We start from the raw sequence: 12,175 nt of genomic DNA, 5'->3' as shown, positions 1-12,175 counted from the left end.
TTAGTTAGTTGGGCCTTTCCAAAATGGAAAAAAACAATCTGGGAAAGATACTGAGTCACATGTCGTCAGCTGACGAGAGACAAAATCCAGATTCGAGGTTGCAGTTGGAAAGAAAAGACCATTCCCTTCCTGTGTTTATCTTCCCATTCCCAACTTTTCCTGTCTCCTCATCCTACTTTCCTTGGGTTCTGCCCTGAGCTTCTTCCTGTCTTTATGGAGGGGGAATGCCACAGAGGGCACAATGTCAGGACCTCAGAGGAGGTTAGAGAGCTAACTGATTCCCTGGCTTGGCTCTCTCCTTCTTCTCCACTCTTAGCACTCTCTTCCAGCCTTAGCTGGCAGTCGGTGGGTTAATGGCTTGGCCATGCAGTCAAGGACTGTCTACCGCTCCCACCTTTGGATTGGCTCAAAATGAAGCATTGGTACCCATGCAGATGCTAAAAGAGCCACGTCTGGCCTCCTGCCCATCCCTCTTCAGCTGCTGCCACTGGGTGACATGGCCCTAGAGCAGATGTGCATGTCCCGCATGTCCTTAACGCAGGCCTGGCTGCATTAATCTAAACACAATTATGGTCTCCTCATCAGGAAATGCTCAAGGCTGGAGTGTCCACATCCGTGTGTGTGTGTGTCTGTGTGTGTGTGTGTGTGTGTGTGGCCTCAGCAGGAAATGCCTCATCACAGCAGCTCCTATCCGCCTTTTGGAACAGCGTGATCTCACTGGCTCTCAGCCTCTGCTCCATTCAGTCCCAGCCTGGTACATTGGACCATGCAGAGCTCCTGCAGCCCCATCCTCTTCCTAGTCTACTGCCTCCTGGCTGGCTGCCTGGCACCGACTTTCTACGATGATGATACTAACAACACGGGTAAGTTCACCTTTTAGGAGAAGGGCAACAGGAAGGTTCTGAACTGCCTGCTTTAGGTTCCCTGATTGGGAGGGGGGCCCAAAGAGTTCTCGTAGCCCCCCGCCCTGCCTTGCCGATACTCCTCCTGGGAGTCAGGTCCAGAGAATGTAGGACATTCTGGGAGGGTGGACAGGTAAGGGACCAACACAGGCAGTCCTGCCATTGAGATTCTGTTCCTGACTGAGCGGCTAAGATGAACAGAGTGCCTGAGGCCGGTGTGGGATAGAGGGCTGGACTCCCAACATTATATGATTTAGGGTTCACAAGATTTTAGGGATTATCTAGTTCAAGTCCCCCATGTGTAAATGAAGAAACCGAGGGTCAGCTATAAACCCATCTATATAGACTATCTCCAATATTTCCCCCACTATGCCGCACTAGAGACGAGGAGGGGATTGCTGAGTTTAAGCCATGGAATCCCATAATGTGAGATTCAGAAGGGATGAAGGGACCTCAGAGATTGCCTAGTCCAATGATATTCCAAAGGAATCTCTGCTATCAAATAGCAAAATGTTATAGCGCGGTGCCTGGCCATGTTTTTGTTGCTGTAATTCAGTTGTTTCTGTCGTATCCCACTCTTCTGACCCCATTTGAGGTTCTCCTGGGAAAGACACTGGAGCTATTCGTCCTTTCCTTTCCCAGCTCATTTTACAGATGAGGAGCCTGGGAAACAAGGGCCAGGTTAGGTGGCTCTTACAGGGTGGAAAAATGTTATAACACCTACCCCCAGTCCCCAACACACACCCAAACATACTGGCACCCTGAAGGTTGGTCCTATTTTCTCCAAGCTAGTAATACTTCCACTTGGGGCTCTAGTCTTGGGAGGGTTTGTTTTGGGGTATCCTGGGAAGAGGGAAGCCGCATGATATCGGGGAAAGAATAGTGGATTTTGTTTTGGAGCCTAGCCTTGCCATTATCTGTGTGACCATGGGTAAATCATTTAATTTCTCTGGGCCTCAGTTTCCCCATCTGTAAAATAAGTATAGGGACAGGGTTGGGATAGAGCATCTTGAAGTGGAATCTCTTGAGATAGAGGCTTTGCCATTTACTCTCTGTTGAACAAGTTAGGCAAGTTCCTCCTTCTTCACCTATTAAATGAGTGGGGGAGATTAGGTGGTGTGGAAGGTTGATGGTCCTTCCTACTGAGGTCCCCTCCAAGAGGCCCACCAGTGGCCAGGACTCTATGCCAGGCTGTCTCTTTGTCAAGGACTTCTCCACCTTGCCCTCCCCCAAACCATTTCCCATCACCCATACGGTCTACCCAGAATATCTGGAAGACTAAAGAGCTGCCACCACACTGGGAGGGAGGGAGGGAGGGAAGCATTCACTAGGGGCCAAATCAAGCTCTTTCAGAGTGGGATGAGAAGATTAGCATCTGGGTAACTTCCTGGAAAAGCCTGACATGTTGGTCTGGGTCGGGGACCATTTTCAGTGTCATTATTCATTCCAGTTTCGGGATGTGGCAGCATAGCTCAGAGTCCTGTTCTGGGACCACAGGCAAATTGCTGGGACTCAATTGCCACTTCTGCAAAATGGAGGAAATGGACTCAATTTCTCAGATCCTTTCTAGCTCTTGCATTTTGTGTTCAAAGGCACTTTGGGAATCATCAAAGGCTCTTTCTGATATGGCTAATGACAGAAGCGATGGCGTGCTTAGCACAGTGCCTAGCACACAGTGGGTGCTCAATAAATGTTTATTGATTGACTGACCCACTAAGCATTGCTAGCTTGCCTTCCTCTTCCAGACACATTCTTCCTTCTCTCTAATTCCTTGCAATGAGTCTACATACAGCCCATCTCACTTTTTTTAAACCCTTACCTTCCTCATGGAATTGACCAGTTGATGGTGATCATTTGCATGGGGGGAGGGACTGTTTCCATGATTAAGAGGTCTGGCCTGCTAATCCATAGTTGATTCTTGCCACAGGTGAAAATGAAGATGGCCCCACCAATAACACTTCAGTATTTTACAGTGGAATGGGCTTACCTGGGGAGTTGTTCAACCTTAATAACACTATCTACCTGTATCTGGACAATGAGCTCCGGAAGCTCCTGTTTAGCTGGGTCTCCACAAGCTTGGTACCTTCCCTCTACACTCTTGTCTTCTTGGTGGGCTTGCCAGCCAATGGCTTAGCCTTGTGGGTGCTGGCTACCAAGATCCAGAGGCTGCCTTCCACCATTTTTCTGATGAACCTCGCTGTGGCTGACCTGCTCCTGGTTCTAGTCCTCCCCTTCAAGATCTCCTACTATTTTCTGGGCCACAACTGGATTTTTGAGGAGGGCCTTTGCCGCCTGGTGACTGCTTTCTTCTATGGAAATATGTACTGTTCCATGTTACTCCTTGCCTGCATCAGTCTGGACAGGTACTTGGCCATCGTCCAGCCCTTCTTCTCCCGCTCTGTGCGCAGCCCAGCCTTTGCCAGCTGCCTCTGTGTCGTGGCGTGGCTTGGGGCGGCCTCCCTCACCCTGCCCCTGACTGTCTATAGGCAGTCCTACCCCCTGCACGGCAGCTCTGGGCTCATCGTGTGCCACGACGTGCTTCCTGAAGATGAGCAGAATGGCCATTTCCTGAACATCTTCGTCTGCTTGGTTGTGCTGGGCTTCCTCCTCCCACTGCTGGTCATTCTCTTTTGCTACAGCTCTGTCATCTGCGCCCTGGCAGCCAGTGGGGAGAAGTACAGCCATGCCATCAAGCTCACAGTGCTGGTGCTGGCCTCGGTGGTTGTACTCTTCACCCCCAGCAACTTTCTCCTGCTCATCCACTATTCGGATCCCAAGGCCAACGGCTTTGGAAAACTCTACCTCTGGTATGTCCTCAGCTTGGCCATCAGCACCCTCAACAGCTGTGTGGACCCGTTCATCTATTACTATGTGTCTGAGGAGTTCAGGGACAAAATCAAAGGAAAGCTTTGTCACCAGCACAGGAGCAGGCTCGCAGTCCAGAAAACTTCCAAGGAAGATGTCCCTGGGCTGGGTACCCGCTCTACATCTCTCCTTTAGAGATTCATGGGCTCTGGCACCGAATCTGGCCTACAGGTGGCTCTAGGACAGACGGGCCTGTTCTGTGTCAGCTCCAGAGGAATCTCTGGTATATTCTGGTAACCCCCCTTTGTCACTGGCCCAAAGGTGCCCTGTAATTGCCACCCTCATCCTTGTCTCACCAAACTGGAGAGATGAGAGGGGTTAGGCATGGGGGCATCAGCCGCCTGCCTCCCTGCTTCCATTTTCAATAGGACTTTTCACAATCCTTGAAGCTCCAACCCCACTTCCAAGGAAGGCGAGTACTTTCTTTCCTGTTGGATAAATACTGATGGCACTGAGGGTGTCTGTCCTGGAGAAGCGAAAACTCAGTGGGGACAGCATGGGGGAGTGGGGAGCACATAACAGACACTATCTGCCTTCTAGTGAGTGAAGGAAAGAGATCAGAATATTCTGTTTGGCCAAAGAAGGAAGAAACAGGACCAAGACTGGGAGAGTAGGGGTAACTAGGTGGCTCAGAGGATAGAGAGTGCTAGACATAGAGACAGGAGGTCCTGGGTTCAAATCTGGCCTCTGGCACTTCCCAGCTGTGTGACTCTGGGCAAATCACTTAGCCCCAATTGCCTAGCCCTTAATGCTCCTCTGCCTTGGAAGGATTGTCAGAGCAGTTTCAGCTTTTGCTGCTACTAAGCCACCCCACTCTTTTGCTTTGCAACCCACGCACAGTATTGATTCGGAGATGGAAGGTGAGGGTTAAAAAAAACAACAGAGTGATGGAGGGACTAGTATACACATTTTGACCAATATGAGAAAAATGTTCTAACAATAGAGCCACAAAAAAGGAGAATGGGCTGCCCAGGGGGAGGTGAATTCCTAGAGGTATTGAAGGAAATGCTGGACAATGACTTGGCATGTTCTGTAGTTCTGTTATGCCACACTTCAGGAAAGGATTTGGAAGTCACGGAAGACCCTTCCAACTCCAACATCCCATGCCTGGTTTTATTGGGATCTGTCCTTGCCGGCTGAACTTTCAAGATCCCAGATCCCTCCCTCCTCAGTTGAAGTAGGTGTGGCCCCTGAGAGAGGAAAGGGGCCTCAAGGGTGAGGCCTGGCACCCAAAACATGCAGCTGGGACAAGTTGGTGTCTTCTTCAGCAGCCACCTGGGCCATGCTGGCTGGGTTTATTCTGCCCCATCAGTTGTTCCGTGTTCCCCCAGTAAACATGATGGTGACTATAGGATAGGCTCTGCTCAATGGAGAACTGACTTGAGACCCAGGTGGATTCTAATCAGGTTCTCTTTGATGGGACCCAGCAAATGAAGGTTCATGACAAGCTGGCTGCCTTGCTCTAACATGAGATCTCTGTGCTAGTTGGCACCATTGTATTTCCTCATCTAAAAGTTATAACTGATTTTGGAACCCAAAATGTGGAATCTGGGAGGCACCCAATGACTAATAAGATGAAAGGTAAGAGCAGCAGAGTTGGGAGGGCCCTTCAAACATACAATATCAGAGCAGGGAGGACTTAGGACATGAGATGTCAGAGCCAGGAAGGCTCTTGGGACACAGAAAGTCAGAGCTGGGAGGAACCTGAGAATACAGAAGATCATGACTAGGAGGACCCTTAGAATAGAGAATGTCAGAGCTGGGGAGGGTCCTTAGAACACAGGATGTCAGAACTGGGAAGGCTTTTAGGACACAGAAAATCAGAGTTGGGGGGACTCTTAGAATACAGGTCATGGCTGGGAAGACCATTGGAGCACAGAATATCAGGGTGAGGAGTGACCTTAGGACACAGACTGTTGGAATTGCAACAGTCTTTAAAGATCAGCTAATCTAACTACCTTTACTTTAGTATATATGGGATGCAAGAGAAGCCCGAGAGGGCTCATGGGATCAAAGATTGGGATCTAGAAGGGCCCTTGGAGGTCATTAAATTCATTTTACAGATAAGGAAACTGAGGCTGAGAAGTTTAATGACTTGCTCAGAATCTCACAGCTATTGAGTATTTGAGGCAGGATACAAACTCAGGTTTTCCCCAAGTCCATGTCCAGCTATCTGATGCCTCTCATTTATACCAACTCCCTCAATAGACAAAAGAAGAAAAGGAAACTGAGGGTTGTGACAAGGAAATCACTTTAAAAGACTGATATATATTAATTTAAGGTCGCCAAGGAATTCAGCTATGTAATTCCTAAATGAAACTCAAGTCAGCAGTCAACCTTTTATGGAGTTTTTAATTACAAACAGGAGGAAGAAAGGTATTAGAGAGAGACAGAGACAGAGAGACAGAGACAGAGAGAGAAAGAGAGAGAGAGAGAGAGAGAGAGAGAGAGAGAGAGAGAGAGAGAGAGAGAGAGAGAGAGAGAGAGAGAGAGAGAGATAAAGGGGAGAGAAGGGAATAGGGCTTAAATACCCCCTCTGTTTAGGCTGGGCCAAAAGGCCCAAGCCCTTAGATAGCTGAGGCAAAGAAAAGAGATCAGTCCCTCTCACTCACGTGACCAAAATGGAGAAACAGTCTCAGGGGCCTCCACCTCCAGCTTCCTTCAGAACAAGCTTCTCAGAGCACAACCTCTCAGAGCAAAACCTCTCCAATCTCCTCTCAGTCCTCAGACCCTGCTATCCTTAAGGAAACCATCCAAGTTCACTCCCCTTAGTTCTCACATCTACCAATCACTGTCCATGTCTTCCCTGTGCCAATGGTGGCTCTAGCTTAACCCAGGACCGCCCAGAAGTCTCTCAAATAATTAAATCTTGATCCTTTGCTGCAGCCCTTCCTAAATGCTGTTACCCTGAGCAGGGTGGAGATTGGAAGTTCCAAGACCTGGTTCTGTCATTCCAAGTATCTTTATTGTATCAATTCTAAAATCAATCATGACTCAAAGAACTTCCTGTTCTATGCTTAAGCATAGGTCAAAGCCCTTTCCATTGTTCAGCAGAAGGTTTCTGTCCTAAAGTAATCTTAAGTAGGGAGGAGAAGGAACCTCCCATGCCAATGAGGTTCACATTCCAATAGAGTTCCCACTATCAGTAGGAAATTCTTCAAGTATGAAATTTCCCAATGGTGAAATTTCCAACATTTATAAGTCTAAGAAATTTTAAGGTTTACAATCCCCCCTGATGATCATTGGGAGATTAGTCTCCCCATTGATCATTTAACATAATCAATTTGTAGTTCTAAATGCACTTCTAACTATAGATATACACAATATTCAATTTTCTAAGAGAAATTAGAATAGTGAGAGAGGAAATAGAAAAGAAAAGAAAGCAAAACCAATGTTTTGCTAGGCACATTGACAGAAAGCCAAATTAGGGGCAGTCCCTTTTGGCATAAATGTGTACAATTACAATAAATGTTCAATCAAAAGTTCAGTCCAATCAATCATATCCAAAGTTCATTCTTGATCTTCTTGATGAAGTGTAGGTTTTCGGCATCTTTCTGCAACAGTTTATTCTCTGGATATAAAAATTTCAAGCTTCTTTCTTGAAGATCTTTTCTCGAACAGAATCAAAATCTTTGATTTTTATAACAGTAAAATTTTATACAAAATTCAAAATTCTTGGATTTTTATAAAAATACAATCTCAAAAAAAATTCAAAAATAAAAAAAATTCTTAGATTTTAAATTAAAATACAATCCCCCCTGAAGTAAGTATTAAAAAAAAATCAAGTTTAGCTCAGAATGCAATGTTCAGTTATGGGGGTGTATGTGTCAATTATCAAAAGAATAGAAAATAATCAAAAACATAAGAAAAAATTCAAAATAGGCCTTGTATAGGTCCAGTTTAAAGTAATTTCTATCCCACAAGTATGTAGGACAGAATGCAGTCATGTTTCACTTAGCCATTTGTAGCCAAGACTACAGGAAGTTGCCATAATATAAGAAGAAAAGAATTAGAATTCTATTTTGATGGGGAAATGTCATTCCCTCATCTGATTTTTTTTGTCATTCTCAGGGATATAGGGAGCCAGCATGATAGTCAAGCTTTATACTTGTTTGAGTACTTCGTAAAGAGTGTAGATACAAGGAAGTCCTACAACTTAAACATAAGTTAAGCGTCACAACCTCGAGTCTCACTTTAATATTTCTTGTGTGCTCTGTTGGCACTATTCAGGTTTAGTCTGTGCTCCTTGTTTTTATCCCTTTTCCTGGAATCAGACACAAACATTAATCACAGTCCTATAATATTTTATCAATAAATGGCAGGTTCCCATAGTTTAAAGCTTTTAGGTATATATTGATATTATAGCAAGAGTATATATATTAACTTGTATTACTGCCGGAAAAAATAATATTAATATTAATTATGTGTACCTTCAGTACAAAAAATGAGAAAAAAATCAAATATTCTGATCAAAAAAGAAAAGAAATAAGAAAAATAAGAAAAAAATCAGTAATTCAATATATTCTTGAAAAAACAGCATCCATTTGTCTATGGATTATTATCTCCAATTCATATGATAAGATAGAGTCACAATGCATATGATAGGATACAGTCAATCAGTCTCAGCAGAAGATGCTTTCTTCACATGTGAGCAGTGAATCCAAGAGTCTCTTTCTCCAATCTTTATAGATGTTGGAGTAGTTAATAATATTTGGAATGGTCCTTCCCATGAAGGTTGAGTTTCTCCAGTTCGCTTGAAATTCTTGATATAAACTTTATCTCCTGGGTTCAGGTCATGCAGAGAAAAGTCTAATGGTCCGGCTTGTACTGCAGCTCCGGATTCATGAAGTTCATGTAGTTTGTGCTGTAACTCCTGTATATAGGAAGCAATAGTAATATCTCCCCCTAATAGCGATGTATAAGCTGGGGAGAAAGGCTTAGCCTGAATAGGCAGATGTCCAAAAAGCATCTCAAATGGTGAGATGTGTAAGTCTCCTCTAGGCCTGCTTCTAAGATAAAATAGGGCCAGAGGGAAAATTTCAGGCCATTTTAAATGGGTCTCAGTCCATAATTTGCCAATCATAGTTTTAAGTTCTTTATTCATCCTCTCCACTTGGCCTGAGCTCTGGGGGTGATATGGAACATGAAATTTGGGAGTTATCTCCAAGCAAGAATATATTTGATTTAAGACAGAATCGGTAAAATGACTCCCTCTATCGGAGTCAATACGTGCTGGCAGGCCAAAACGAGGAATAATTTCCTTTAAAAGTCTCTTTGCAACAAAATCTGCTGTGGCTCGGGTCGTAGGAAATGCTTCCGGCCATCTAGTTAGTTGATCTACAATTACCAGACAAAATTTATAACGTCCAGCCTTTGGCATCATTATGAAATCTGTCTGTAGATGTTCAAAAGGTGTGTAAGCCAGAGGACGTCCCCCAAAGGCTTTTCCATGATAAGCATGTTGGTTATATGCCTGGCAAATGGAGCAAGCTGAACATACTTTAGAGGCTATATCCTCTCTGGAGCCATAGCATCCCGACTGAGTGACAAATGCCAAAAGCATATCTAGAATTCATATAAATTGTTGCCTTTTTATCCTTGGCAATTATATAAGCTTGTTTTAGAGCTATGAGTTCTGCTCCTTGAGCACTAATGTTAGAAGGTAGTGAAGCTGACCATTCAGTAGCAAATTCTGAGACTATGGTAGCTCCAGTGTAACTTATGCCATCCCTCATAAAAGAAGAACCATCGGTAAATAAAATCAGATCTGCATTGTCTAAGGGAGTGTCCAAGAGATTATCTCGAGGCTTTTCTGCCATGGACACTAATGTTTCACAGTTATGTAATGGTTCTCCTGAAGTAGGTAAATCTGGAAATAAGGTGGCAGGGTTAAGAGTTGAACAGCATTTCAAGGTAATATTTTCACTATTTAATAAGGTTATTTCATACCTTGTAATTCTCTGATCCGAGAATGCCTGTGTTCTATGTTTTATCAATAATGCTTCTATCTCATGTGGGCACATTATTGTTAATGGACATCCCAATACTAAATCAAAGTTTTTTGTTACTAGTAAGGCTGTAGCAGCTACTCCTCTAAGGCATGGTGGTGCTCCTGCTGCTACTGGGTCTAGTTGGGCAGAATAATAAGCAATTGGGCTCTGAGAAGGTCCCAAAGTCTGAGTTAACATGCCAGAGGCTACTCCTCTTCACTCATGCACATATAAAGTAAATGGCTTGTTGTAATCTGGGATGTCTAGAGCAGGGGCAGACATGATAGCCTTTTTTAGATCTGATAGAGCTGACAAGTGTTCAGGCTCTAATTTGAGAGATTCAGGAACCAAATCCTTTGTTAATGCTATAAGGGGTTTAGTAATTTCCCCATAGCAAGGAATCCATTGTCTGCAAAACCCTGTTGCTCCTAAAATTGCTCTCAGCTGTTTCTTAGTGGTAGGAGCACTCAATTTTTGAATATTCTCCATTCATTTTGGAGAAATATAATGAGCATATATAACGAGTTTAAGTAATTTTCACAAGATCACATGGGTAATAAAGTAGAATTTGAACCCAGCGCCTGGTTACAAATCCTGGTTACCAATCTCTTTGCTATATCGGTCTTTTCATCATTCAGTGGCAAAGTTGGCTCTCGAATTCAGGTCTCAGACTCTAGCCTGGAGCAGGCTCTCATTCTGTTTCTCTTTGCCACAGTCCACTGGGGCTCTTCATGAGGTGTCTTTCTGCTTTTGTACAGTTAAAATTGGCACTTGAGCTGGGCCATTCTCAGGACAGAAGGCTACTGGCAAATGTTGATAACCTGACTTTGTCAAAAGACTAAGCCAGGACTGGGGCCTCCACAGGCCCTTCACTAAAGAAACCAGGAAGGACCTCAATCACATCTAATCAGACCCTCTTATCTTACACTGAGGAAAGAAAGGCTTACCTCACCTATAGATTAAGTGACCTGTCCAGGGCCACTTAGCCAGGAAATAGCTAGATTTAAGCCAAGGTCCTCCAGGTTCTAAATCCTATGCTCAATCCAGTCTGCTAGATGGCCATGAGTCCTCCTTCAGGCTTTGACCAGAGTTCTTCTAGATGAGGAAATGAGAATTTTGCAGGTGGAAACAAGCAAACTTACCATTCAAGGGATGCGGAGGATGGGAGGTTGGGGGGAGGAGAGAAGAAGGTAGAGAGGGAATAGAAGAGTCAGCATTTGACTGGAGGCTTGTGGAATGAAGGGAGCAGCACTAGGAATCTTGCCTATTCCTGCAAAATCCTTTCAATAATATCCTGGAATTTGGAGTTTCTCTGACCTTGGTGACTCGACCTACTCTCTGAAAGAGCCAGTGGGCAAATGGGATGATAAATGGCCATTGGAGGACGAGGTTGGATCCTCAGGGAGGATCTGTTCTAACAAGAACCTGGGGTTCTCTCACTTCCTGCCTGGCCAGCCCTACTTTATATGATGGTAACGGGACTCCTCCACTCTCTCCCTGCTAGCCCCATTGCAGAAAGAATGTCTGTCTTGCTGGGCTAGGCACTTTCCAGCAGCCAGTAATAATAGCCCCTATTTCTAGGGCTCTTTGGGATCTGCAAAGAACTTTACCTAGAACAGTTCTCTGAGGCAAGAGAGGTAGCAAGGCAGACACGGAGTCTGCAGTCAGAAAACGCAGGTTCTAATCCTGACTCTGAGAACCAGAGAATCCACGAGCGGGGGAAGTGCCCTTGGAAGGCAGTTAGTCTGACTCCAAAGAGAGGAATCCGGCCAACAGCGGATGCCCAGTCTCATCCTTTCCTGATCCCCCTCCATCCTGCTGCCCTGTCTACATCTTGTACGCATATAGTTTGCATGTCATCTCCCCCATTAGACTGGAAACTCCTTGTGGGCAGGGACTGCTTTGTGCCTTTCTTTGTATTCCCAGAACTGAGTAGGTGCTTAATAAAGGTTGGTTAATGACTTGTTTGTAAAACACTTTCTTCACCACAATCTCATGAAGTTAGCAGTGCAAGGATCCATTATATTTGGCAGATGAGGAAACTGAGACTGGAAAGGGGTGTGACCTACTCTTACCCACAGTCACAAAGCAGGACACAAAATCAAGTCTGACTTGTTCATGGTTGCCTCCACTGTGACATTCTTTCATAAATCCCTTCTAGTTCCCAGGGATCTTTGCTTCCCTTTTCAAATGCTCACAGACTATCCCCTCAACAATCTGTGCTGGGTAAATGGCTTCTAGATTCTCCACCCCCTTCTGCACCCTACCATTTTGGGGGCAAAAATTGAGACCTTTTCTCATCTCTAATCTGGGGAACACTTCTGCTCTGCAGCACTCCCCGAGGATCCCTGCAATCACACGTGCCCACTGTGCTGTCTCTGGTTCAGTCAGGACTGGCAACTCGAACCCTCTGGGTGG

The 12,175-nt window shown here is 45.0% G+C and overlaps 1 protein-coding gene across 1 annotated transcript; it reads left to right on the top strand.

The window, feature by feature from the left end:
* The first annotated feature begins 486 nt into the window (after positions 1-486).
* On the top strand, positions 487-11,718 carry LOC100015541 (proteinase-activated receptor 4-like). The gene is made up of 2 exons (XM_001369541.4): positions 487-863; positions 2,830-11,718. Exons 1-2 carry the CDS (start codon positions 767-769, stop codon positions 3,900-3,902), a joined length of 1,170 nt encoding a protein of 389 aa, XP_001369578.1. The 5' UTR covers positions 487-766; the 3' UTR covers positions 3,903-11,718.
* The last annotated feature ends 457 nt before the right edge of the window (positions 11,719-12,175 follow it).

This window comes from Monodelphis domestica, chromosome 3 (genome assembly GCF_027887165.1).
Source record: "Monodelphis domestica isolate mMonDom1 chromosome 3, mMonDom1.pri, whole genome shotgun sequence".
In the NCBI taxonomy this organism is placed as follows: domain Eukaryota; kingdom Metazoa; phylum Chordata; class Mammalia; order Didelphimorphia; family Didelphidae; genus Monodelphis; species Monodelphis domestica.
Note: the sequence above shows the minus strand (reverse complement) of the source record. Positions and strands in the feature narration are given on the sequence as shown.

Coding starts and splice junctions, on each gene's coding strand:
- LOC100015541 (XM_001369541.4), top strand. CDS start 767: ATGCAGAGCTCCTGCAGCCCCATCCTCTTCCTAGTCTACTGCCTCCTG. Junction 864..2,829: donor TGATGATACTAACAACACGG/GTAAGTTCACCT, acceptor TTCTTGCCACAG/GTGAAAATGAAGATGGCCCC.